The 27,669-nt window shown below is 39.0% G+C and overlaps 2 protein-coding genes and 1 long non-coding RNA gene across 4 annotated transcripts in view; 2 read left to right on the forward strand and 1 right to left on the reverse strand.

The window, feature by feature from the left end:
- Positions 1 to 27,178, reverse strand: LOC105500006 (ARF like GTPase 14 effector protein like). Its single transcript, XM_011772911.3, has 4 exons — positions 26,535 to 27,178; positions 8,781 to 8,885; positions 6,741 to 6,880; positions 1 to 3,754 (listed from the first exon to the last, which is right to left on the reverse strand). The coding sequence occupies exons 2-4, from the start codon at positions 8,874 to 8,876 to the stop codon at positions 3,532 to 3,534; spliced, it is 459 nt and encodes a 152-aa protein (XP_011771213.1). The 5' UTR covers positions 8,877 to 8,885; positions 26,535 to 27,178; the 3' UTR covers positions 1 to 3,531.
- Positions 1 to 27,669, forward strand: part of LOC105500007 (uncharacterized) — a 68,917-nt gene that overhangs the window by 22,788 nt on the left and 18,460 nt on the right. The gene's annotated exons all lie outside the window — the stretch shown is intronic.
- On the forward strand, positions 18,353 to 19,941 carry LOC105500005 (pyrroline-5-carboxylate reductase 2). Its single transcript, XM_011772910.2, is given in 2 exon segments — positions 18,353 to 19,345; positions 19,348 to 19,941. Coding segments are annotated over 2 exon segments (960 nt in total). The 5' UTR covers positions 18,353 to 18,441; the 3' UTR covers positions 19,404 to 19,941.

A 27,669-nucleotide genomic window follows, 5' to 3' on the forward strand; every position in this document is an offset into this window, starting at 1 on the left:
ATGGCCAAACACTGAAGCCTTGCATGTGTAAATGTTTAAAAATGTCCAAAGCTTTCATTACATAACTACCGTCTATGACATCCACAGACTATCCAAAATGGCATTGTTCACTTTTATAAAAATAGATGTTAAATGATTTTTCTGTGAGTTAGCATCCCAACATCTATACCTGCAATGGATCCAGGATGTTGTGTCTTGGGTGGGGGTAGCTGGAAGGGGAGGTACAGAAGGATTATCTCAGACAGTGTACAGATATTCTGTAACTCTTACAAATTACACTCAAAGTTGTCACACAAATTGACGTGATATGGCATTCTAGTCCAAAATGCTTGCATCATTGGGCACAGGATAATTTGTTTAAATCCTTTGGTATGTACTGGTTTAATTTAAATAACCTTTTGTAAAATAGGTTTCCTTCCATTTTATACATATTCATGAAGACATGCTGTCAGCATTGAAAGATAGCCGAGCAGAATAAAGTCCTATCACACTGACAAGACAATTTCCTTGGGTAATGTAATCAGATAGTACAGTTGCATTCCTTGTTAATCTGAATTTAGTTCAAATAGCTAAAGAGCTTTATTCACTTTGTGATAAAAATTATACACTTGCAAAATAAGTTTTGGACAATTCATATAAATTTATTTTTGTAATAATTATTTATTGCAAGAGACTTTTAAAAAATACATTGAAGTGGCATTAGATCAAGAAGAAATAGCCTGATTTCTGAAACTGTACTTCATCAAATGTACTAGGCTTCCATAATAGCAGTATTAGGGTGTCTGCTTAGTTAATTATGCAGGTTTTTACTTTATTTTTTGCCTTACTTGGAAAATTTACCAACATAATTTTTCAACACACTTTTTAAGCCAGATCATTTTAAACGAGATTCCTTTATCTAATCCTTAAGACTGAGTGACAAGAGGAGACAGAAAGGAAGGAGGGTTTAACGCTAATTTGCCTAGGATTATTTTTTAGCATGAAAATTGGACAACTGATGATATAGGGCAGTGTTTCTCAGATGTATCAGATCATGAGACTTAACGGCAATGCTTGTTTAAAATTATGGAATCCCAGGTCTCATTCCTACAGGTTCTGATTCCTGAGGTTTGGGATGCGTCTTAGGAATGTGTATTATATTAAAAGCACTTAATGAGTGCAGTGTAGGAAATACGTGGCATCATTGAAAGAACTCTGACCTAGTCTTAGTGTTCAAAACACCAGGGCTGCCAGTTCTTCTGTGCGTGCTTACCTGAGTCATGTAATCTCACTGGGTCTAAATCTCCTCAGTGGCAAAGGTACAAAAACAACAAAAAACAAAAAGAGTTTGGCCGTAGTCCACAAACCCCATGAAGACAGGTGCCAGGCAGATTTTGTTCACTGCCTGATCCCCTGCACCTAGCCTGCTGCCTGTCACAGAGCAGTCTCTCTGTTAGTATTTGTCGACTAATTCACTATATGGATGAGCTAGAAGGCTCTTCTTGGCTCTAAGATTATATGACTTTAAAATGAAGAAGTAATAAATGCATTTGGTCTGCCAATTACAAAATAATAATTATTCTCAAAAATAAAACAAGATATAAACTGAAAAAGGCCCTGCTTGTTTTTACTGGTTTCCGGGCTGCACATTCCTGGTGAGCATTTCAAAGGATGTGAGTTGAGTAATTTGATTTTATGTCTTCCTTACTGGACTGTGACTGTTAAAGGTAATGCAATTCATTACTGTGTTAACACAATGTTTAGTTCACAGTGTATGCTCAGTAAAAGTAAGTGGAATCTGGAAAACTCAGTTAATTCTATGGAGAATGATGCAGAAGAATGTAAGTTCTCTTGCTCTGTGGACAGGTATACTTAGTCACACCATTACTTTTAGGACTTTGCTTATTTTAGTCCTGAAGCGTACGTTAAGCAACAAATCCAGAATTGTCAGAAATGTTCCCTGGCACAAGTAGATTGTGCAGAAGTGAGTGTTAAAAACTGATTATGAAGGAAAAATAAATCCTGAAAACTCTATTTATAAAAGGCTGGTCACAGTTGCTCACACCTCTAATCCCAGCACTTTAGGAGGTGAGGCGATCTGATCACTTGAGGTCAGGAGTTTGAGACCAGCCTGGTCAACATGGTGAAACTCCATCTCTAATACAAATACAAAAATTAACCAGGCATGGTGGTGCAAGCCTGTAATCCCAGGCACTTGAGAGGCTGAGGCACGAGAATGGCTTGAGTCACAGAGGCGGGGGTTGCAGTGAACCGAGACTGCGCTACTGCACTGCAGCCTGGGTGACAAAGGGAAACTCCATCTAAAAAAAAAAAAAAAAAGAAGAAGAAGAAACAACAACAAAAAACCCCTCTATAATATTTCTAATTTATTTTAAAACTTAAATGCTCTTATTTACTTTTAAATTTTTGTTACATTACTTTATTTAAATACTTCCAGCTTTGTGCCGTGGCAGTATCATAGTCAATGAGGTTTAAATACTTCCTTACATTATGTATCTAAAATAATTTAGAGAAGTGGTTCTCAAAGTGTGGTTCCCACATCAGCAGCATCAACATCACCTGGGAACATGGAACAGATGGTTGAGCTCTGGCCCAGATTCTGAGTGTGGGTCCACACAAATCTATGTTTTGACAAGTCTTCCAGGCAATTCTGATGAATGAGAACCACTGACTTAGGGTTAAAAAAAGACTGTCATAAAAAAAATGAATTCAAAGAAAGCTGAATTCAATTTTTATAGCTCTGACAATGTATCAGAATTGAAAAGACCACATCATGTATCTAGTCAATTGCTTATCAACAGACTCAATTAGCAAACATACAGAAAATCATTTTTGTATAACTTGTTTCCTCTCTATGAAAAAATCCTGAAATACTATTTCTGAAATAAGAAATATGTAAACTCCTGGCTTTTAGGATATTAAATTCCTGACTTCTCAATTTTACAAGTACAATACAAATTTTTAATGATTAAAAATACTACCAAGTATTACTAAATTTCACTTTTATGTTATTAAAACATGAACAATAAAAAATGACACTATGGGTATACAGTGCAGTCACAGGTTTGTTTGTTTTTTTTAATTCAAATGTCAATTCTGATTTACAGCTAGTGATGTATAAGATTCTAAGGATAACTAGATATTATAAATTTAAGATTCTATGTTCCATGTAAGAAAAGCTCTCAGCCACAGAGTTTTGAAAATCTTAAAGCTACATTTTCTCAGATATCAGCAAAGAGGGAAGAGAGTTTTAATTTGAAGGCAGAGTAGAGATGAGGGTGCTGATGAGAAATGCTGATCCCTCCATTGTTACATTCTTCAGTTGTAAGTTAAGGAACTTGAAACTTGTTGACACAGTTAAGAAGGTTACAGAATTATTGCCCATTCTACATTGTTCTGGGGCTTGACAGAACATGAGTCTTCAGTATGTTTTTTTCAATATTTCCCCCAAGCCCTAAAATTCACCCAAGAGAAAGAGGTTGACTTAAATGTATAAGAAGAAGAAACAAATCATTCCATATGCAAGAACACCTAGTCAGGAACATTAAATGGCAGCGTGCTGATGACCTCTCCAGACTCGGTGACGATGGCATCGTAAACCCACCGTCGGTTGCAGCGGCATTCGGGCCCACACTTGTTGGAGTTACACTTGGGGCATGGGTAGAAGCAGCCCAGGCAATTCTTCTCTAGACAATCACACAGGTCAACATTATTACAGAGGAGCCTGCCACTTTTGTCGTACTTCCTCATTACTCTACAAAGGAAAAGCATGACATTAACATGACAGTGCAATCATCCTCAACATTGAGAATAAATGAGTGTACAATAAACATCATACACGTGACTATTTTACCCTGAGCCAGAACTCCAGAGATTACTAGAAACATTGCTACGCTGGACCAGAATTCCAGAGATTACCAGAAACACTCCAGAATATTCGATGGCAGTGACATCATGGGAAATTCAGTCAATATGAGATCAAACAACTTCCAGTGCAGCCAGGCTTGTCATCTAGAGTAACACTTCATTTTTCTAGCATTGCTGGGAAATGCAGCGATCTACCTAAGAAAATTATGAGGAATAGCGAACTAAAACTTCCTCCAACAAATTGCTCCAAAGTTTTCTTTAAAATATTACCATTCTTGATGGACTTTTCCCTAACAAATTATTTTTTTTTTCTTAAAAGCACCATGCCAAATGCAACTACCACATTTTTGTTACCTAAAATTAGAACTGTCAGTTACTACACCATAATCATTTAAAGAAAGAAAAGCACCTTTGCTAACAGTCTCCAAGTGCCATTTCTTCTGTTCCTTTCTGATTCTGCTTTTTACCCAGTGTGGAGGCAGAAAGGAGGTGATCAGGAATGGAGGATCATACATCATAATCTCTGAGCGAAGGTGAGATGCTCTGTCCCAGAGGACAGTGCAGAGTCCAGACTTTCTCTGTCAGCCTCTACAACATGGCCAGGGACAAAGGACTTTCACAGGAATCCTACCACATTCTCAAACCTAACCATTTTGAAATAAATCCTTCAAAACTGAGTTGCTTCAAAACCTGAGAGTAACAAAAATACCTCTGTATAACTTTTAGCCATTATTACCACTGGAGTCCAAATGACTGGTGGTCCCAAGCTAGTATGACAAAATTATATATAATACTCCTGAACCCTTTGTCCCCAAGCAGGCACAATACCTCCACTGCTTCTATTCAGCTAAGTAATATCGTTCCATCCTCTTCCCTTTCCTAAGAATGCAGGGAAGGGAAAGGATTGATTAGTCGTTATGTGTACTTGCTGCCTGATGATCACGCTTTAGCAAGAATGCCTTCTAATGAAGATTCACATTTGAAGTGCTTTATTTGTGGAATGAAACTCTTCCTAAGCACCCCCCAGGAAATTTAGCAGAAGAGGATATTTTAAATCTATTATAAGAATGATGGAGTAGATGGTCCTGAAACTAACCTATAGCACAGGTCAGATTCTGTCCTCCCTTTGCCTTAACTCAAATACTCTCCTGTGTTGGTAAGGTTTTATGGTTTCCTGCCTATTTGATGCTTTTTTTTTTTTTTTGGTAAAATCCTGAATTATACACATCAAAGCATGCAAAATATATACACTACATGCATAGATAAAGAAGAATAAAACAAACCGGTGTGCCCACTGTCCAGCTTAACAAAAGAGTGTTACAGCTGTGAAGTCCTCTTCATTCCCCACCCATTGCATCCCTCTACCCTCCCCTCAGAAAGGAACTGTACGTTGATGTTATAAAAGTCACTTCCTTGTTTTGCTTTTAGTTATGAGACATATGTAGGTGTCCCTAAACATATTGTGATTTTTCTTTTGTAATTTTCTTTGTTATTCTGGTCATGAGTTGAGATTCTTCCATGATGGTACATGTAGCTGTTCAAATATTTTCACTTCTATATGTATTCCACTGTATAAATATACCACAAGTTATTTATCTTTTCCATTGTTGATGGACATTTGGATTATTAACAGTTTATTTTCTTTGCTATTTCAGTGATGCCATGAAACTTCTTAAACATATTTCCCTATACGTGTATTAGACTTTTTCCAGATATTAATATATACTCAGGAGTGAAGATGTTAGGTCATAAGGCACATAGGTAACACTAAGCTGTTTTTAAATAGTGGTTGTAGCGTTTTACACTTAATTTATATCCCATAGCTTCATCAGCTTTGATGTCGACAGACTAAATTCTGACTCCCTGGGGAGTATGGCACTTCTCTGCATGTGCTGATGAGGTTCTATATCCTGAATGTTTATTTGTTGTTTCTTCTATGAAATGCGTTTATCAGTTTATTAATTTTTCTATTAGGATATTTATAGTTTTCTTATTGACTTGTAAGATTCTTCATATATTTTGGATACTGATTTTTTATATTACAAATAACTTCTACTTTATGATGTGTCTTTCAGTGTTTTTATGGAGTTTTAATGGGCATATTAATTTTAATATAGTCAAATTTATCCTTTTCCTTTATAGTTTGCTTAGTTTATTATTATTATTAATTAATTAATTAATTTTTTTTGTGGAGATGCAGTCTTGCTCTGTCACCCAGGCTGGAGTGCAGTGGTGTGATCTCTGCTCACTGCAACCTCCGCCTCCTCTCAGGTTCAAGCGATTCTCCTGCCTCAGCCTCCCAAGTAGCTGGGATTACAGGCGCGTGCCACCATGCCCAGCTAATTTTTTGTATTTTTAGTAGAGATGGGGTTTCACCATGTTAGCCAGGATGGTCTGGATCTCCTGACCTAGTGATCCACCCACTTTGGCCTCCCAAAGTACTGGAATTACAGGCGTGAGACACCGCGCCCAGCCAGTTTGCTTAGTTTATACTTAGGATGTGCTAACAATCATTGTACTTGATGAAAGTGCTGTGCCCATTTGATATCCCGAATTCATTCCCATGGTTATATTATTTATCCTTCTAATGATACATCTTCGTTACTTTTAAATCATCTTTCCTACTAAAGCCATTACTCTATTACAGGGCTATTGAAGCCTTTTTAAAAGAAATTGATTCCTAAATCGGGATTATAGTCTATTTTTCTGTTTCTTAAGGTTGCTAACGTCCAGACACATGGATACTATTGTATTTTAGAAGAGATATTTTTAAATAATAAATTATAAAAAGAGGGAACCTTTAATTGCTTTGTCAAGGAGAACTCATGCATTTCATAATCCCACAGACCAAATATAATAAGTCAGAATCTTACTTGTATTTTGTAGAAAAATATTCATTCATCTTTGACATCCGGGCTTTCTTTTTCTGCTGCCTTGTTTCAGGATTAAAGTCTGCTACCTGTGGTCCAGGGTTTTGAAATGCCAAGCATTTTAACTGCCGCTCTATTTGTTGCTATTAAACAAATAAAATGTATTAGTAGTAAGAATCAGATAGTTTTAAGTTTTACTTTTCCCCAAAATGAACTTTCTGTAACTTTCACCATAATGGCATGAAAGTATATATGTTTTACACAAAGAAATAAACGGTTTAATCCAATTAAGTTTCAAAAGATGGTATAAATTTTCTCAAGTTGGGCCATTCTTTCTGAATAAAGAAATAGTATAACACTCATAAAATAAAATGTGAAAAACAATCAAGGGAAATAGACGAATTCTCTTTAAAACTGCAAAACGGCACTCAGCTTTCCAAATTTGATGGCGATGCACATCAGAACTAGCACTTGATGTGAGTAAGGACAAAGGAGTAGAGGCCCTTCCTCAGCTGTTAGCTAAAGAAGCCCATGTAGTGTCTCAAACCACAGTGAGAACCCAGAGTAGATCCAGCACTCCCCTTCAGTGCCCTGGGACGCGTTTCGGAGCTACTCCCTACCCAGGACTGGCCTCCACGTGGGGCTCCCATTCAGAACTCAGCCACCTGAAGGACTGACTTTCAGTCAAAGCCAGATTGGAACAAGAGAAATATTGCTAGGATGACTTTCTAGGGCATAGGGGGACATTTTGAAAAGTCTCTGGAGTTTTTTTTTTTTTTTTTGAGATAGGGTCTTGCTCTGTCACCCAGGCTGGAGTGCTATGGCATGATTATGGCTCACTGCAGCCTCATTCCCCCCGGGCTCAAGTGATCCTCCCACCTCAGCCTCCCATGTGGGTGGGACTACAGGACGCACCACAATGCTTGGCTAATTTTTGTGTACATATGCAGTACAGATGGGGTTTCACCATGTTGCCCAGGCTGGCCTTGAATTCCTGGGCTCAAGGGATCTACTTTGGGCTCTCAAAGCGCTGGGATTACGGGTGTGAGCCACTGTAATTAGAAATTAAATGGGGCCTGAGCTGAAAGACAATTAGAAATTAAATGGGGCCTGAGCTGGAAGACAAACAACAAAATGCTTCAATCGAATATTGTACTGATAACTTATTGTGAACATGCAGCACATGTCATCAGGGAAGAAAATGCTCTTTTGAAGGATTATAGAAGAAAATAATCTTGGAAGCACAAAAACATATAGGCTGACATATACATGAAATACTCCACCTGGAAACAAAAGGGAACCTTTCAATATAGGAATTTCAATGTAACAAATTAGTAACAGAATGTCATGGGCTTTTCTGCAGTTTATTTAGTTTAATACCATTTAGTCAGTCTAAAATAATACCATGTTTCTTTTAAATTTCATCTTGGTATCTGTGTATGGGTTTGTTTCATAAACTTAAACTGTTCTGCATTAGGTATGGTTATGAAATATGTACAACTTAGTACCATCGATTACTATTGTAAGTAGCACAGCAAGGTTAAGAATAGAGATGCAGGGTCATCTGCCTGTGCTCAAGCCTTGGCTCTGCCACGTACTAGTGGTGGCCCTTGAGCAAATTCCTATGTCTCTAGGCCCCAGTTTCTCCCTTTGTAAAATAGAGTTAAGAATAGTATGGTGTGAAAAGGATTAGATGAGTTAATACATACAGTTTTAGAGCCATAACATGACATAATAAGAACAAAATAAAGATTCATTAAATAAAAACATCTGTATATATTCCCCACAAAAAGCAGAATTTTACTATACAGAACACTGGGCTAAAAATCAGGGTACACAGGAGGTGGAGAGGAGATAGGTGAGGCGAGAGCAGCCCGCACTGAGCAGTGGGGTGGAGGGAAAGCTCTATCAGCCTGGGCGGCAGAGCTCCTCCCTGTGAAGACCTGCCTGGGCCCACCTTCCCACCTACATCCATGGGCATCTCAGAGATCCTCGAGGCAGCACTCCCCAGTAGCATGGAATCATAACATCTGTGTGCCATACCAGTTGTTTCTGTCCAATTTGACAGTTCTTCTCAGGAAAACTATGATCTGTGTGTCCCTCTTGAATGGAATTGTTTTTCTCTGATTGTTCACTCATTTCTGATCACTAAAAAAGTAATTGGAAAAAATGAAACATATTAGTATCATCTATTCCCAGTAACTTTATCTGGTGATTCTTTTCTATTCTCCCTCCACGTCTCACTTTTTTCAAAGTCAGACTGCATCTGTACTCCCAGCACCTTTTCTCCCACTCACTGTGAAACCTTGCATCTAACTCCCCCAGACCACTCTACTGCGGCTCTCCTCTGCCAGGGGTTCCAGGAGAAAATCAACTGTACATTTGACAGTCCTTAGCATCATAAACCTCTCTGAAGCAGGATTAAGAAGACTCTGAGTTTTTAGAACTCCATTCTTCCTTCTTTACACACACTCTTGAAAGAAAAGGTATGATATGTTAATGCCATACATACCCAGTAATGTTGTGAAAAGCTCATCCACTCCCATGGTTTCAGCTGACACCTCTTCATATATCATTCCCACAGTGACTCCCCAAAGCCTTGACCTCCTTATTCAAGTTTTCTGATAAATTTCTAACGCAACTTGTGCTAAATGGTAATCAGTTTTTCATAAAACCCCAGTGCTAAAATGCCTGTAACTTCTTCTAAATTACTTCAGTAGTATATATACAGGGTGTGTGTGTGTGTGTGTGTGTGTGTGTGTGTGTGTGTGTGTGAGAGAGAGAGAGAGAGAGAGAGAGATGGAGCCCACACAAGATGCTAATCATGAGTGACAGCCCAGGGGTGGTCTGCAATGTTCTATCAGTAGAGACCACTCTCCAGAGGAAGCTTCCACAAGCCCTGATGTTTTCCCTGACTCTCATGTACTACCAATGCTGACTACAGGGTACCATTTCTACCAAAGGAACTTAAGAGTTATGTGTTATCATGTTGGCTTGACTCATTGAGCAGCACCTCCAATTGCTGACCAATTGGAAATTCCATTTCTATCAATGGGAAATCTCCAAACTGCTCTCGACAGTGACTGGACTAATTTACATTCTCACCAACAGTGTGTAAGTATGCACCATGGAATACTATGCAGCCATAAAAAGACCTAAATCATCTCTTTTGGGCGACATGGATACAGTTGGAAGCCGTTATCTGAAGTGAACTAACACGGAAAAAGAAAACCAAATACTGCATGTTCTTACTTATGTGGGAGATAAACCCTGGTTACACATGGACAGAAAGATGGCAACAATAGACACTGGGAGCTACTGGGATGGGGGGAAATGGGTTGAAAAACTACCTATTGGGTACGATGCTCATTACCTAGGTGCATTATCCCCCGTAACAAACCTGCATATGTACTCCCTGTGTCTAAAATAAAACTTGAAAGTAAAGAAATACAATATTCACATTTTTTAAAAAAAATCACCTTTTTATTTCTCCTTATAAAATTCAAACAGTCGTTCTCAGGAAAAGTAAATAACAGCTATTTTAAAATGCATCTATTCATTAATAGAATTCATAAGCAGATATATATATTCACATATATATATATGAAATAAACACATTGAAGCCTCAATGGTTAATTTAATTTTGTTTATCTTGACTTTTCAGTCTTTGCATTTGCTGCCATAATTTCTACTGCCATTATTTTGGAGAATTTTAATTTACTTTTTTGTGCATGTTACATAAATACTTAGGGCTGTGAAAAAACGTAATTTATAATAACTATTTCTAATTGGAAAATACAGTGCCATAAAGACTTACATGTGGTGTTTTATAGCGCTGCTGGAGTTTCTTACTGCCCTCTCATAGCCAACTTATATTTCTTTTATGGTCCTTCAAACTATTTGTTGGCTTAACATATTATGAATGAAAGAAAGGACACATTTAAAAGATGGCAAGGAAGGGCAAGGAGGGCAAGGGCTGAAAAACTACCTATTTGGTACTTAGCTCTTTACCAAGATAATGAGTTCCATCATAATCCAAACCTCAGTATCATGCAATATACTTCTGTAACAAACCTGCACAGGTACTTCCTGATTCTAAAATAAAAGTTGAAAAGGAAAGAAAAATTAATTAATTAAATTTAATTAATTACACTTTGTCTACATCAGTTTCTACTTTGATATCCTCACATGCAATGTCAGACCTGATCAGCCAAACATTCCTATGAAGAATTTTTCAACTTGTAGAAGATAAAAATCATATGGAGTTGTTTCAAAAATCACCAATTTTCTTCTGAATCTCAGACCTACTGCAGTTGTAATTTGCAGGAAAGAATCTGGTATTCTGCATAATTAATAAGTTCTCTAGATGAACCTTATCATTAGGCAATTAAAGGAAATACTAGGGTAGGAAAAATAGGTATAATTTTCTCCATGCAGTCTGATGGTAAAACTACTGTCCATATAGATGGTCCCTGACTGAAGATGGTTTGACTTAGAACTTTTTGACTTTATGATGGTGTGAAAGCATGCTCCTTGATTTGCCATGGGCTATGTCTAAATAAACCCATAGTAAATTGAAAATATCATATGCCAAAAATGCACTTTCTACTTAAAAATATTTTGAGTTTATCAGTACGTAACCTGACCATAAATAGAGAAACACTGTATTATCTCCCCATCCCCGACACCATAATTCATTTAATACATTCCAGTCCTGCGAGTATTCTGAAATCAGGAATCTCTTTATCTCATTCTTATTAAAATACTTCAATGACTCCTCTCTGCCAATAATATCCCACCCCTCTGGTATATCAGTGAAGGTTCATCATAGCTGTCTTTAAACTTTATAGGCTCATATTCTGTCATACCTACACTTGGACCAAAGCTACCTGATCCCATTACTCCCATTGACCTCCCAATTCTTACCTAACTAAATCTTTCAATTTTAAGCTCTGCTTCTGCTCCCTCCTCTAAGAAGACCTTTCCGATTCACAAAGATCCTTTTCTTTCTTGGGCTGTTTGGAACTTCTTCAATAAAATTCCCAGAAAGGGGTCCCAAATCCTCTAGCTTCCTCATGTAGCAAATTTTCCTCCTCATGGGAATAGATGTGACCATTAGACTACGAGCATCTTTGCAAACAAGAAATTTTCCTGCAAATATATTAGATAGACTTAACTGAACTGGGAGAAAGTGAATATCTTATGATGCCTGATGTACCTTTGTTTAAATCTTTAGTGAACTGTAGGCCTCTACAAGCAAGTTAGGAGCAAAACTTGCTTCTGTGTATTCCAAATAAAGCAAAAGGAAATTACAATAAAATTTCACTGGGGACTGAAATTGTCATTGGATTTTATTACAAGCTCAAAATACCTGTCCCAGGAAAAGTAGTAAAAAGCTTCAGAACGCACCCCTCTCCACAACCCCCACCAACTTTTCTCTCACTGGGTATGCCCAAGGCAGGGATTCCTAACCAGAGAATGCAGGGGGTTCTTGAACTTGAATGAGTAAAAAGTACATACTCATTTTCACTAATTTCTAACTGAAATTCTTCTGTTTCCTTCTATTATAATGTAACCAACAAACCACAGTAGTGTTAGCAGTACCTGTGACATTGTCGAGTATGAAAACAGATTTTCATAACCCACTAGAGTTGCCATAGATGTCAAAGTTTTACTTATGTTCACCACTTCTTCAAGATAATAGCAGCTCTTAGACATGCTACTAGATCTTGTTTGATGTGTTAACAATTGGGCACATATATTACTGTCACAATATTTTGATAAGCATATTTCAGTATAATTGGTTTCCTTTCTTAACTTACAGGTTTTATATTATACAATTAAAAATAACATTCTGAGAAATGGTCCATAGATATCACTGTCTGCCAAAGAGATCTGTGATACAAAAATAAGATTAAGAACTGCCAAAAGGCAGGGAGAACCTACTGCCACCATCTCCACTGATGATGGTGATGAGAAACAACAGTTCCCAGCTCAGGATCATTCAAACTATACAAGATGCTCATCTTCAAGCAGGCCACATGTACGCTAAGCTATTGCATTTGATGGGGATACAAAAAGTGTGAAATCGGGTTAATAAACTGAATTGTCCTGACATTATGTCAGATTGCCTATGAAAGAGCCATAAAGTGTTCTAATACAAAGAGAAGAGGCTCCCCCAAGCATCAGACTCTTAGACTTTTAAAACAGACTGCTAGAACAGAGGTGGTCAAAGTGTACTCTAAAGATGGGGCAACTGTTTAGTACCAGTATGGGGAAAGAAAAGAAGCTTGGGTCAGAATAGAAATCAACCACTTCATTACGCATGTTGGGTAGTGTTGGGGTTTTAAAAACAATCTGTCAAAATGAAGGCTTCAGAAATAGCCTCAGAAGCAAAACTTTCTCTCTATCTTAGGCCCTCTTCTCTCTCAGTCCCATTCTCTTTTGAGTCTGGCCATAGAAACTAGAATCCCTCTTCCCCAAGGTGGGTTAGAGAAACCAGCACCCCTTTTCTCCAAGGCCAGTCATAAAACCTTAAGGTATTACTCTAACTTTCCCTCCACCCCATCTGTGTAAAAACTGACCATAAAGAAATCATTAATATCTGACCCACCTTGTTTGACTGTAGGTCATAAGACCCATTCCACAGAGGGTCCTGCCTTATACCCAGAAGGAAGGAACACGTGCTCAGAGGGGCCGGGGAGAATGTAGAGATGGGACTTGCTGGGTTTCCCCACTCGGTCTATTAGCATTAGATCATACATTTTTGTCCAATCATAGTTTTATACAGCTGTCCATACCTTGTTGAACCTAAGCAGTACAATTTTCTGTATTTTACAGCTGAGGAAACAAAGGCTCAGAAAGATGATCTGAGTCACAAAGATACTAACAGGCTGCATGAGTTTGGATCTCAGATTTAGGTGACCCCCAACACTATGCCCTTTTAAGAATGAAACACTTCTCCAAGGTTTATTTTATTGGTGATTACCATCTCTACATAGAAGCCTGGGGAAGGAATAGTAAAGGATGCACTATAAATAATCTCAAGTTTTCCTCCTTCAGCTCTTCTTCAGTAACACGACACTCAAAGCGTATACTAGGAAAGAAAAGCCCCCTGTTTAGGGCATATGAGCCACGTCTGACTTCAGGATTGGATTCTGAAGAAAGTCACTATACTAGTCTTCTCAGGCTGCTATAACAAATATCACAGACTGAGTGGCTTAAACAACAGACATTTATTTCTCATAGCTTTAGAGGCTGGGATGTCCAAGATCAAGGTGCCAACTGAGTCAGCTTTTGGTCAGGCTCTTTCTGGCTTGCAGAGTGCCTGCTTCTTGCTAAGTCCTCACAAGGCCTTTTCTTGGTATGCACACGGAGAAAGAGAGGCTGTTTTTCTCTTCTTACAAGACCAGCAATTCTATCAGATTAGGTCCACACCCTAGGACCTCATTTAAACTTAATTACCTCCCAAAGGCCCTATCTCTAAATATAGTCATGCTGGAATTCAGGCTTCAATTATGAATTTGGAGAGGACACAGTGAAGTCAATAGCAGTCATATACAGATGAAATTACCCTTGAAAATCCCTTCAGAAAATGCTACATTGAAATAGCCCAACAAAGCCAGGCATTTCTTTAGCACTGGAACAGATTATCATTCCTTAGGGTCAGCATCAGATGAAGCAGCTGGCTTATACATAGGAGCCATGATGGCTGAATTATCCATGATGGATACATGATGTTTACTTTTAAGCCTCAGAATCCCACACCCTGGCAAGGTGCTCATCCTGTGGAGGCCTCAGGAACCACATCCCTTGAGGGAATGGCACAGGTCCACACCTCTATCTTCATACTAACTCTGAGGCACAGGTCATTGAGAGGAACTCCAGGCAAAATCACTCATACATTTATTGCTTCCATTTATGTTTAGGATGCCGTGGCAGGTAGAGTTGAATTTACATCAGTTGATTGTGTCTTGCATGGGATAGAATGAATAATTTTCCATCATTACCCCTATGGACACTAGCAAATTATCAAAGAAAGAAAAGTTCCATTTAAATTCTAGCCTAAAAGTTGGTCTCTGTTCTTACTCATAGCAGATAATGTCACTTATTCAGGGACACTATCTGTAAGATATCTCTTGGAATATATTTGGAAGTGAAAGATACACACACATATATACAAGACAAGTGAGTCAAGCTATTTTAATCTCATTCGGTCTCTAGTCTGAGTTCCTATACTTGCTAAATTTATGGGTCACTGAGATAATTGACGGATGAGTCAATATCACCAGGGGCATATCTGGTAAAGAGAAAGGATACCTGTGCAGGTTGTCAATTAAGTCATTCCCTTGCTGCCCTCTCCAAGCTGTTTCAGTTGTTTTCAAAACCACAAGACAATAACCTCTAAAAAATCTCCACTGCCATTTGTCCTTTAGAATTAAAAGTAACTTTGATTTAAGCCTTTGAGAGCATTGTTAGATAATCAATATTAACACTCTAGAAGCAACTGTATCTACAATATCCACAGATTACTAGAGATACGTTTGTAGTTGTATTTTCCTACACACACACACACACACACTTCTGTGGCTCAATATGAAACAATGTGAAAACACATACAGTATATTTAAAATAATTTGAAAGTGCACTCAGCAGAGAATTTCATCATCTGTGGAACACAATGCCACCAAATAGTTGCTATTGCTAATGCCACAAAGGCTACAGTCTGGCATCACTTTGAAACCAACTCCCTTAAACGGCTTGTCTGGGTCACTGACAGATCAGCATCTAAAAGGGCCTCTCTACTACACCTTATTTGTACCATGGATCTCTTGAATTATACATTCAAATTATTTCCTGCAATTTTAAAGTTTGTAAAAAACCAACCCTGTCTGTTTACCCTCCTCCACTAATGGAGAGTGGAAAAGGATGAAAACTCTTCTATGAGACCAGAATACTGTGCTACTTTCAGCATTATCCTGGTAAATATATTCAGCATTTTCCTGATAAACATCCTTCAAAAGCACTCATCTCAAATATTTAAGTGTGGCGGTTCTTTCTTCCAAATCCCAATGGCCCTATTATGCTCATTTCTTAGTTTTTATTTTTATTTTCATTTACACTGCAATAAAGGAACTCCAATTGTCTTTCACTCTTAAGTATAACACATTAATATAGCAATATATATTCAGAATCTACGTAATGTGGCTTGTTTTACCTCTTCCTTCTCTACCAGCCTCAGAGGGCATCGGGTTTAGGATACATCATTTGTAAAGGTGCACCTTTCAAATGATGAAGTTTCACAGTTCTATTACTTCCTGCTTCTTAATGTGAGTTGCCTCGTGAAGATGAACTAGTAGGGTGGTAAAGAGAAAGAATACATACCTTTAAGTTGGATGAAAAAGTAGGAAAGAATACTGGAAAGAAAGGAAAACTGTACTGCCTTCTTTCCTTTGTTTTGCTGAGAAACCATAGAACCCTCAAGAGAAAATGAGAAGGTCTCAAAGGTGCTTCTACAGTTTAATCCTGTATAATAATGGCTGGGATGAGGGGAGGTAGAAAATGAAGGAGGGGATGGATGTAAATTTAACTCACTCTTCCACCATGACTCTATTCTAAAATCATATGAAATCGGATTATGAGAGTTCACCTTCTCTCCCATCTTCCGTTCACAATAATCAGTTAATCTAGAGTTAAGTTTTTACTCTACTGTTCAGTCTCATATCTCAACTTCAAAAGTTTAACTAATATTAATACCAAATTGTCCCCTTTGCTATTTTGTACTTCAGTGCAAATAGCACTAATAGCACTACGCACACACACACATATATATACACACACATATATAATGTTTTTCTTAAATGTTAAAGCCATTTAAGAAAAAGCTGTTTTCCCAAGAGAAAACTAAACCATGTTTATAAACTGTGTCTAAGACATATTCTAATCTCTAAATTGCCACCCTCTATTTTTTTTTTTTTTTTTTTGAGACGGAGTCTTGCTCTGTAGCCCGGGCTGGAGTGCAGTGGCCGGATCGCAGCTCACTGCAAGCTCCGCCTCCCGGGTTTGCGCCATTCTCCTGCCTCAGCCTCCTGAGTAGCTGGGACTATAGGCGCCCGCCACCTCGCCCGGCTAGTTTTTTGTATTTTTAGTAGAGACGGGGTTTCACCGTGTTAGCCAGGATGGTCTGGATCTCCTGACCTCGTGATCCGCCCGTCTCGGCCTCCCAAAGTGCTGGGATTACAGGCTTGAGCCACCGCGCCCGGCCTGCCACCCTCTAAACATTGTCCTCTGCCACCAGGATTTGGATATTATGTTGTGAGTCATTAAAACCCACTTCACTGGCAGGCTAATACTTGCTCTGTTCACCTGTGAATTATAGGGTAAAAACTGCCATTTCATTACTAATTACTTTTACTGCAAAGAGCAAGGAAAGGAAACAAAGTCTTCAATTATAAGAGCTTGCAACCCATCTGGCAATGATGCAAAAATCCTAAGGTGGTTCCAGAATAAATATACTTGACCTGAACTTTTATGTATTAAGCCACTGCTTATGTATCAAGCCTTTGCTATATTTTGAGATTACACAGCAAATTTTGCATAATTAAAAATGTGTTCCATCTTGCCAGTTCCAGAGTGATAAAATTCAAAGCTGGTAAAAATCCTACCAGACTTTTCTACAGTCAATCATTTCCTACAAAATAAATTCTTTGGACAATGTTTGACTTCGCTTTTAGACAATTAGCAGGAGAAGGAGGTCTTAGCTAATGTACTAAAGTAGCACTGAAATACAGCAAACACATCAAGGGCCGAGGGCAAAGACAGCAACGCTCTTAAAACTAGACAGAGGAAAATTTTCTAACAGATAAGGTTTGTAACCAACCAAGAAAAGTCCCAACTTAAAGTTTTTTTAAAATTAAAGTGCCAGGAAATAACAGTGCACCACGGCACTGAACATTACTTCCTTTTATTTTTCTAATTTAAGTGAGAAAATAAGTCATACAAAATAATTATCCTGTACTATTTACAAGTTTCTCAAGCAAAACTTAATATAGTTTTTGAAATAATGGTTTAACTGATAAATCTTCAGGAGAACTTTATCTCACTTTTTAAAAGATAATTTCCTTTTAAAAGACTGAAGAGTATTTTTCAAAGGTAATAATACCTCATTAAATTTGCAAGTCCAGAAATTATTGAACTTCTGACATGATTTTTGCTATAAAATTATATTTTTTCATCTTCAGATATTCTCAGGTTTCTTAGAGAATAAGTTGAATGTAATGTAAAATTGGTTGCTTTTTCAAATGAAGGATTCACATACTAAAACACTCCTCAGTTTACCCTTTAGTTCTCAGAAAGTAAAATCTTCACGCTTATGAGTTGTGAGTGGTATTATCAGGTTGGTGGTACAAAGGTGATTGCAGTTTTTGCCATTACTTTCAATGGCAAAATTGCAATTACTTTTGCCCCAAACTAAATTTATTTTACCAGTTTTTAGGTGTCTATCTATTAATTTGGAATATACTCTGTACTTAAAAGTGACACAACTCATAAGCTTATCCATTGCAGCATTGTTTATAGACTGCCCATACATAGGAGAGTGGTTGAAAAAATTATGGTACGGCGCTGTCCGCCCTTCCCCTAGCGTCATTTCCGGGCCCGCGCTGAGGAGGTTCCTGCGGCTGCCAGGAGGTGTGAGCCGCGGACCATGAGCGTGGGCATCATCGGAGCCGGCCAGCTGGCCTATGCTCTGGCGCGGGGCTTCACGGCCGCAGGTATCGTGTTGGCTCACAAGATAATAGCCAGCTCTCCGGAAATGAACCTGCCCACGGTGTCGGCCCTCAGGAAGATGGGTGTGAACCTGACACGCAGCAACAAGGAGACAGTGAAGCACAGCGACGTCCTGTTTCTGGCCGTGAAGCCACATATCATCCCCTTCATTCTGGATGAGATTGGGGCCGATGTACAAGCCAGACACATCGTGGTCTCCTGTGCGGCTGGTGTCACCATCAGCTCTGTGGAGAAGAAGCTGATGGCGTTCCAGCCAGCCCCCAAAGTGATTCGCTGCATGACCAACACACCTGTGGTAGTGCGGGAAGGCGCTACAGTGTACGCCATGGGCACCCATGCTCTGGTGGAGGATGGGCAGCTCCTGGAGCAGCTCATGAGCAGCGTGGGCTTCTGCACTGAGGTGGAAGAGGACCTCATCGATGCCGTCACGGGGCTCAGTGGCAGCGGGCCTGCCTATGCATTCATGGCTCTGGATGCATTGGCTGATGGTGGGGTGAAGATGGGTTTGCCACGGCGCCTGGCAGTCCGACTCGGGGCCCAGGCCTTGCTGGGAGCTGCCAAGATGCTGCTGGACTCAGAGCAGCATCCATGCCAGCTCAAGGACAATGTCTGCTCCCCTGGGGGAGCCACCATCCACGCCCTGCACTTTCTGGAGAGTGGGGGCTTCCGCTCTCTGCTCATCAATGCAGTTGAGGCCTCCTGTATCCGAACACGAGAGCTACAGTCCATGGCCGACCAAGAAAAGATCTCCCCAGCTGCCCTTAAGAAGACGCTCCTAGACAGAGTGAAGCTGGAATCCCCCACAGTCTCCACACTGACCCCTCCAGCCCAGGGAAGCTCCTTACAAGAAGCCTGGCCCTGGGTGGCGAGAAGGACTAAGGCAGCGTCTACCCCCTCTGTGATTTAGAGCCCTCAGTTGAGAGCCCCTGCCCCACCCCCTCCATTGCTCCTCCTCACCTTTGCAAGGAGAAAGCAGGCTCAGGTAGTTTTCAGGGCTTTGTGATAAAACCTCCTTAAATCTGTTCAGACCAAGCAGTGTGAGCTTCCTCTCCTGTCCCATGTTGGAAGATGCTCTGAAGGGGTGGTAGATGCTGGAAGCCAGACACAACCCTGCATACCCCACTCAATTGGCGGAAGCTGGGGCTGGGACTGGAGTCAGCCCAGTTGGGAGGAAGGGCTGGGGAGGATCTGCAGCTGAAGCCCAAGGCAGGGCTAGTTTGATGCCAAGGCAAAGTGGTGAGAGAGAAAATAGGAAAGGGGCTTTTCTCTGAATTGGTAAATGGGAAAGAAGTGAGCAACTTAAGATTGTCACCATCACAAGTGTACAGGATTAGACTGTGTTTATATTTAACTCTTGCTTCATAGGTGTACCATTTAATGCTAAGTTTAACTGCTTTAATAAAGTTTAATAAAGTTTAAAAAAAAATATGGTACATCCACATGTACCATAAACATGTAGTACTACACATCTGTTAAAAAAAAAAGAATAAGGAAGATTTTTATGGAGTTGTATAAGATAATTTCCAAAATATATTGTTAAATTTAAAAAGCAGAGTACAAAGAGTATTTGTAGGATACTATCCTTCATGTAATGAAGAAGGATTATAAGAAAATTCTTACTCTAGCCAAGTAATTTTAATAAATCCTATATGATACAGGGTGTGGCTTGTGAAATAATTAAAAAGTTGCTGGCTTTGGGAGTTATAAGCATCCAGGGAGGGGCTACAGTAGGAAACTCTCTAGTTTTATCTTCCTAAAGCTGTTAGCATCTTTCTTAGCACTTATTGAACAAGCTCTCACTGGGCTGCTCCAATCCTCTAATTGAAAGGCTCCAAGAAGAACAACCCTTATTGTCGGGGTGCTATTACTTCTGGTTCGCTGTGGTTACTGTTTTATCAAGCTGCTATTCTACTGTGAAGGTGTTACAAGTTGTATTTTTGAAAAGGTACACTTTCTAGTGTGAGTCTTCATGGGAGTCCAGAAGTGGATGGCACTGATATAGAATACTATAGACCTTAGCCAGGACCAGTGGCTCCATCACTGGATGTACTCAAGGGTATCTGTCCACACTGCCCTTCAAATCAATACTTCTTAATGAGCCAGACAATGTGCCAATAATAAAAGGGCAAATAAGACACAGTTCCTTTCTTCAAAGTGCTCACAGGTCCAAAAGAAGAAGATATGTAATCAAATAAGTACAAGATGTGCATCACAAGTATTCAAGGCACTGCGGAGCTGAGAGGGGCAGAGGGGGTGGAGGGACTAGTGTGCTGTCCCTGGGAATCAAGGTGTCAAGAAAGACTCCTGGTCGGACATTGTGGCTCACACCTGTAATCTCAGCACATTGGGAGGCCAAGGTGGGAGGATTGCCTGCACCCAGACACTCGAGACCAGCCTAGACAACATGGTGAGACCCCCATCTTTACAAAACATAAAAAAAATAGCCGAGCATGGTGGCTCATGCCTGTAATCACAGCTACTCAGGAGGCCGAGGCAGGAGGATCGCTTGAGCCTGGGAAGTTGAGGCTGCAGTGAGCCATGATTGAGTCAGTGCATTCCAGCTTGGGTGACACAGTGAGACTCTGTCTCAAAAAAATTTGTTTTAAAAAAGACTCACTAGAAAAGATGCCAGTTGGTGAATCTTGAAAAATGCACAGGGAAAACTCAGGTAAAGAGGGAGGGAGAAGGACATTCTAAGTGACTGGAGCTGCTGTGAGGAAGAGTTTAAAGTAGGAGAAATCTACAGATTTCAGAGTGCTCTAGTGGGGGTGTTAAGGGTTGTCTGGGCTCTGACATGGCTAAACTGCAAAGTGCACTCCAGTAGCTTCTGTGTGTGTATATAGACTCTAATGAGTATCATTCCCAGTAACAAAAATGGTTTTTGTTGCCAGCAGGCAAATGAAATAAAGTCAACAGAGAGGAGAGTAAGCAGAGTTATGCAATTTCAGGACCTCCAGCAGATCCATTTTGGAAAATCATTAAAACAATTAAAAAAACAAAGAAACAAAAACAAAACAAAAAATAGGATTAAAAACTGCTTCAATGTTTTCCCCCAAAACTTCCTTGTAGAACTGGCATGCCTTATATGCCAGTAAATAAATACATATATTTTTATATATTGAAAAATAATAATAAAGCAGTGAAAGTATTCTGTATGATACTTCAGTGGTGGATATATGTCATTATACATTTGCCAAAAGCCATAGAATAGGATGCAATAGACAAAGAACAAACCCTAATATAAACTGTGAACTTTATCAATATTGGCTCACGAATTATAACAAAAGTACCATACTAATGCGTGATGTTAATAATCAGGGAAACTGTTGGGGGATAACAAGAGAATACGTGAGAATTCTCTGTGCTTTTTGTTCAATGTTTTCTATAAAACTAAAACCTCTCTAAAAAATATTCTATTGTGTTTTTTGATGCACAACATAAAAACTTTTTACACAAGTTCTAATTTGAAACAGAGAGTGGTATAAGTGAATATAATGTTCAGTTTAATTGTTTTATATTAAAAGAAATTATTTTCCTTATTTTACTATTATTACTATTATATTTACTACTACTTTTAACACAACTATTATGCTAATATTGTGTTACTAATTTGACTTACTAATATCGTACACTACATCCCAGTCTTAGGACACATTTTGTTCTTGCTGTACCTAAATGTGCCTTTATTCTCTTTTCCAGAAATGCCTTCCTGTCACTCTTTAATCACTCCTTTAATGCCTTCCCTTCACTCTTGTTATATACCAAATGGCTATAATTTCTATTATTCTATATAAATTATATAATTTCTATTACGGCCATTTGGTATATAACAGGAGTGAAGGGAAGGCATTAAAGGAGTGATTAAACCAAATGGCTATAATAGAAATTATATATAGCCATTTGGTATATATCAAAAGTTTTAAAATAGACATTATCTTTGACCCAGCAATTCCTCTTTGGGAAATTTATTCTAAGGAAAGATAAAGATCTTCGCAAAAATTTAGCTACAAGAGTAAATCTTGTATTAATTGCCAGGCATCGAGTTGCTAAGTTGGTAGAATAAAAAGTTTGGCAGCAACTTAATTGTCAAAACAAAATAATGTGATATGAAGTAGTCATTAAAATAATGTTGTGGAAACATATTTGTTAAGAAGAAAGATTGATACACATTGTTGTTACAAAAGCAGGTCTGAGAATGCAGAGGGCTTTAAAATTTGTGAGACAGTTTAGTATATCATATTTTTCTAGGAACGTAACCATTTCTTCTAAGTTTTCAACTTTATTGGCATAAATTTGTTCATAATGTCATCATGTTATCATTGATGTCTGCAGCATCTGTAATTATGTAATGTATTCATAACACTGTTTATTTGTACCTTTTCTCTCGGAGATTTCTCATCTTCTCAAAGAACTGAGTTTTAGCTTGTTTTTTTCTACGTCATATTCTTCTAAGAACTTTGAGTATATTTTGATGTTCTGTTGTTCTAAGATGTATGGTTAGCTCATTAGTTTTCATTCTTTTTTTCCCCTTAATGTAAGTATTTGGGGATATAAATCTCATTAGGTTTTTCCCTACCTGCGCAGCTTTGTATCATCTCTCCTTTTATCATATCTCTATCTTTGATCTGATCACTTGTTTCAAAGAAGTGTTTTCTTAATGTTTTTGTTCCATGGAGAAGATTTTTGGTCTTTTGTTCTGCTTTATAGTGTATTTGTTCTTCTATGTGTCCCTTACTGGCTATTTGATTTTCCTGGTACCTTTGTAGAGACCCCATTCTGGTTCTTTCTGTTCAATCTGTGATCTTTGCACGAAGGCCATCCTTTCCGAGACACCTATATGTTGAAAGATTATAGGAAGAGGGCCGGGGATCAGGAGTGGATGAGCTTAAGAGAGCAAGTGGTTAGGTGTGTTGACTTGGAAGCCTTCCCACCAAACCCTGTTCAGGACATGACCCTCTGCCCCAGGCTTACATTGCCTCCTGGGGTACAACTGAGTCTAAAATGTTTCCTGTCCTCTTATGGGTCAAGACCAGTAACTGCAGAGCTGACTGCCACCCACCTTCTTCCCCCACCCTGCCACCAGAAAGCAAACACGATTTTTCTGTGCATTTCCTCATTCTGCTTCATTTCCTCCGCCGCCTCTGGGCCCCAGGGACTCCCTGAAAGGCTGTCTGGGGCTTGTAATTACAAAGTGTTACAGATTTGGCCTCTCAGGGTAAGCCACTTAATTTTGGAAGGTTCTGCCTCCTGTTAAAGATCCACAGAAACATGTATTTGCTCTCAGATTTCTTTTACAACTGGGTCTAAATTTTGTTTTTTAGAAGTAGTTAGTCATAGATTGTGTTTTTCAGAATGTGCTCTATTTCCTCAGTGCATTGAATTTTCATCTTTTTCACACCCGCCCTCCCCACCCCATGTTTCCCAGGCTAACTTCTAACCTAACCTAGTTTCCCTGCCTTAAGTCCTTTCAATCTCCACACTTCGCTGCTGAAGTTATTCTCCTTAAAATTCTTGTCTGCATTGTGTCACTTTCCTCCTCCAAAACCTTTGTGGTACTTTGTGGTCCTCAGTGTGAGATTTTAGGCCTTCCATGACATGACCAAACTCTACCCTCCCAGCCTCATTGTCACTGCATCCTTCCATTACCCTGACACTAAATTCTAGCTAGAGTGCTAGAATGTTCCCACTTCCAGGACCCACTTACGCTTTCCCCAGTGTATGTCTAAAATCACCATTGTGTAATCATCCCCACTGCTCAGTTAGAATAAGCACCTCTGTTTCTATGTTTGCAAGCTTGTTCACAGTTATTTACACACTTGTCTCCCCTATCAGACCTCTCCCACTTCAAGGCAGGATCTATATGACTTATTCATTTCTATGGCATCATCTGCCACAGCAACTAGCACATTGGTACTCATGCATATCCACTAATAGAAAGGATCAATGGCACATTCTTCACTGTGAATAGTAATTTAGTGATCTGTTTCCCAGGAGTCTGAGCAATATAAGGCATTTTTTTTTCAGGTTCTAACCCACTCCGCCATCCCTACCTCTCCTTCTACCTTGCTCTGTTAAATTGGAGCATAAGATTCCTGCTTTGCATGATAGGCAATGCAAGCTTTAAGGTTCACAAACACAACAGTGACTGAGAGCATTTCCTCTCCATGAACCTTACATTTGCAATGCATCCCCTCTTCCTGCTATTGCTATAACGTATATCAATGCAGTGTTGATCTCAAATTGGTGTTAAAATAAAAACCACAACTAAAACCAAACAAAGCACATTTTTATGTGCAGGTAAGAAAACAGTTAGATATTAATAGTAGGTATCTCTGGATTTTTTTTATACTTTATCATTTCCTGTATTTACTCATTTCCTATAATAAGCATATATTTCACAATTTTTAAAGGTATTAATATTTTAAAAATACTTCTAAGAATAATGTAGAACTCTCCTGTATGTGTGAAATAAGTATGTCCAGCAGATGGCACAGAATCCCTAATCCAGAATTAAAACAGTTAAAAAAACAAACAAACAAAAAAAACTTGCTACTTGAAGAATGCCATGTGAAGGGCATGTATCTTAGTGACCAGGAATCAGCCAAAATGGACACTGCTTCCAGAATCTTCATCTCCATTAGGTATGATTTGTTTGTCTCTGCTATAATCAAAGGTGAGTCGTGTCAGAGGAAAGGAAGGGGCCTTTGTGATATGCAAGATGTGTGGGACCTGCAGAGGCTGCAGGGCAAGTTGGACTGTGCAAAACATTCTCGAAAAGTGGACAAGCTGTGTATTAATGCGGTGTCACATCTGGAGAGGGCTTTGGAGCCCATATAGTCCATGTGTTTTCAGACAATGTTTTTACCATTTTTTTTCCTAAATAAACTTCAATGTATGAAACCAACAAAAGTGAATCTCTCCTACTTAAAGCAGGGGATGGGATGGGAGGCAAGGGCCATGCTGGTCCTTCTCTTTGTCCCAGCGTAGCCCCACCCCTTGTAGCTGACATAGTCAATAACTGGCTATACTTAATCAACATTTATGAAAACCATAAAATACTTCCACTCTTGGTTTTCCCTAGAGAAAACCCCTAATGCAGTGGTTTCATTTTACTGCTGAGAAAAGGGCTGCTCAGAGGAGAGTTGCAAATTAAAAATGGAAAAACATATAAAAAGCAAAAAAAAAAGTCTTAATTGCCTTTAAAGGAAAACATCAATAAGAATATTCAAAATGCATCAATAAATTTAGTACAGATGTTTTCACAAATTTGACATCTGAAACTGGAATTTATGATATATTAAATTTCTCATATTTTAAACACTGGATTCATTTAAATCTGGTTTATAGTTATAATGGTTTACAGAAACTATAGGAAACAGCATTTCGGCTAACATGAGCTTTCATGAGAAATGTAAGCATATTTCTAGGTTATATTTTTACAAATAAAGTTTATTTATATCAAAAAAATATCCCTAGGTTGTAATTCCTGCACAGTCTATAATTTTTCAATGCAACTATAAACCCAAACAAATAGTGACTTGACAGCATGAAGCTAGTCATTTTAGAGTTTCTATAAGCTCCTAAAAATATATCTAAATAATGTTTGCAAAGTAGATGCAACAATCTATTTAAATGCATTTACCTAAAGTTTCTTTTTAGAACAAGTCCAAATTTAACTATTCTTATGATAATTATCTTAGAAATTTTCCTTTGTTTTGGACACCCATTTCTATATGAAGCACTGCGTGTTATTTCCAGGAGCTTCCCACTTGACACTATATTATTTCTGGTTTATGGAAGATTTTTTTTTTTAAAGCTTTCAGAGAGGCTTCTCAGAGTGTAATAGTATCTTAACCATGTCCTAAATTAATAAATAAAAGGAAAACCCAAAGGTGAATGGGGTTTAGCAGTAGACAGCATGGGTCTTAAATTCTAGCTTCTGCTTCTGCTAGCACTGTGACCTTAAACCCCTATTTCCCCAAGTGTTGAGATCAGAACAATTATACTGACCTGAGTTGGTTAATAAGCCATTGTCTCTCAGTTCCAAAACCACCTTTTAATGCTCTGCTTTGTGATGTTAGGACTCAGACTACGTAAACCACATTTTAGCTTTGCCAGCTCTGCCAACAGGCTTGTCGAGGGATGTGGAAGGTTGGAAGAGAAAGAAGGGGCTTGCTTGCTCCTTCCTGTTTGCTTCTAGTTTCTGTCGGTATCACCCCAGCAATGGTTTTTCCTTCTGGCAGTGGCTGTTGGATTCCAGTTCTCAGGATTCTTCCCTCAGTCTCCCAGACCAGCTTAGTAAGTTCCCCACAGAGATACCAGCAGCAGCTGGCCAGAGCCACCTCCTCAGAGGTATCAGTCCAGCTCCAAGGGGCTTTCCTCTGAGTTTTTGAGGCATCAGCCCCAGTCAAGTTGACCCTCTCCTTAAGGTCTGGATCCTGGCTGGGCTGAGCCCTGTCTCTGAGATTCTGAAGTAGCCACACCAGCTTCTAGGTTCTAATAACTCCACCTCCTCCCTTGTTACCCCTGCCCTAGAAGTGCTGTTTCTTGTAGTTCCTGTCTCGATGTTATCTCGGCCTTACTCTTTTGTCATTTTGGTTCTCCAATACCAATTCCTTGTAAACAGTTCTCATTCAAAAAAGCCAATTTGGTTTCTGATTTCCTGACCAACTATAGAGAATTCTAGGAAATAGATTCTCAAGATAAGATTCTGAGCTTAGGCTTGATCATGACTTTGGGTTTGAACACAGTGCTGACTCCTAGTACTCCCACGATTAATCAGCAATCACCTGTGGTTGATTACAAATGAAATACCTACTCAAGCAAGTGCCTTCTGGGACCAAGTGGCTGCTTTGTTTAACCACTATGAGGATCATATGGTGAGATAGCTATTTCTGTGTGCACTGGAGTGCTTACGAGATGAAAATGACCAACTTGAGACATGATCAGAGAACCAGAAAACTTCTAAGGCAGCTGTAAAAGAGTCTCTTAAGTTTTGTAGTTGCTCTGTGGGATACATCATTACAATGCAAGTTGAATTCACAGCCTTGCCAAGGCTCAGGTGTGAGCATTAGAAGATTGGTTGGGAAGGAGAGAGATCCTGAGATTTGGAATAAGGACATCTGGGTGAAATCAAACAAAACAG

The sequence above is a fragment of the Macaca nemestrina genome, chromosome 6 (assembly GCF_043159975.1).
Source record: "Macaca nemestrina isolate mMacNem1 chromosome 6, mMacNem.hap1, whole genome shotgun sequence".
Classification (NCBI taxonomy): domain Eukaryota; kingdom Metazoa; phylum Chordata; class Mammalia; order Primates; family Cercopithecidae; genus Macaca; species Macaca nemestrina.

Excerpts from the sequence above, each read along its gene's own strand:
- LOC105500006 (XM_011772911.3), bottom strand. The coding sequence starts at position 8,876 with ATGAGTGAACAATCAGAGAAAAACAATTCCATTCAAGAGGGACACACA. Across the intron at positions 6,881-8,780 it reads AAATTGGACAGAAACAACTG|CAACAAATAGAGCGGCAGTT; the intron begins GTATGGCACACA and ends TTTGTTTAATAG. Across the intron at positions 3,755-6,740 it reads TATTTTTCTACAAAATACAA|AGTAATGAGGAAGTACGACA; the intron begins GTAAGATTCTGA and ends TTTCCTTTGTAG.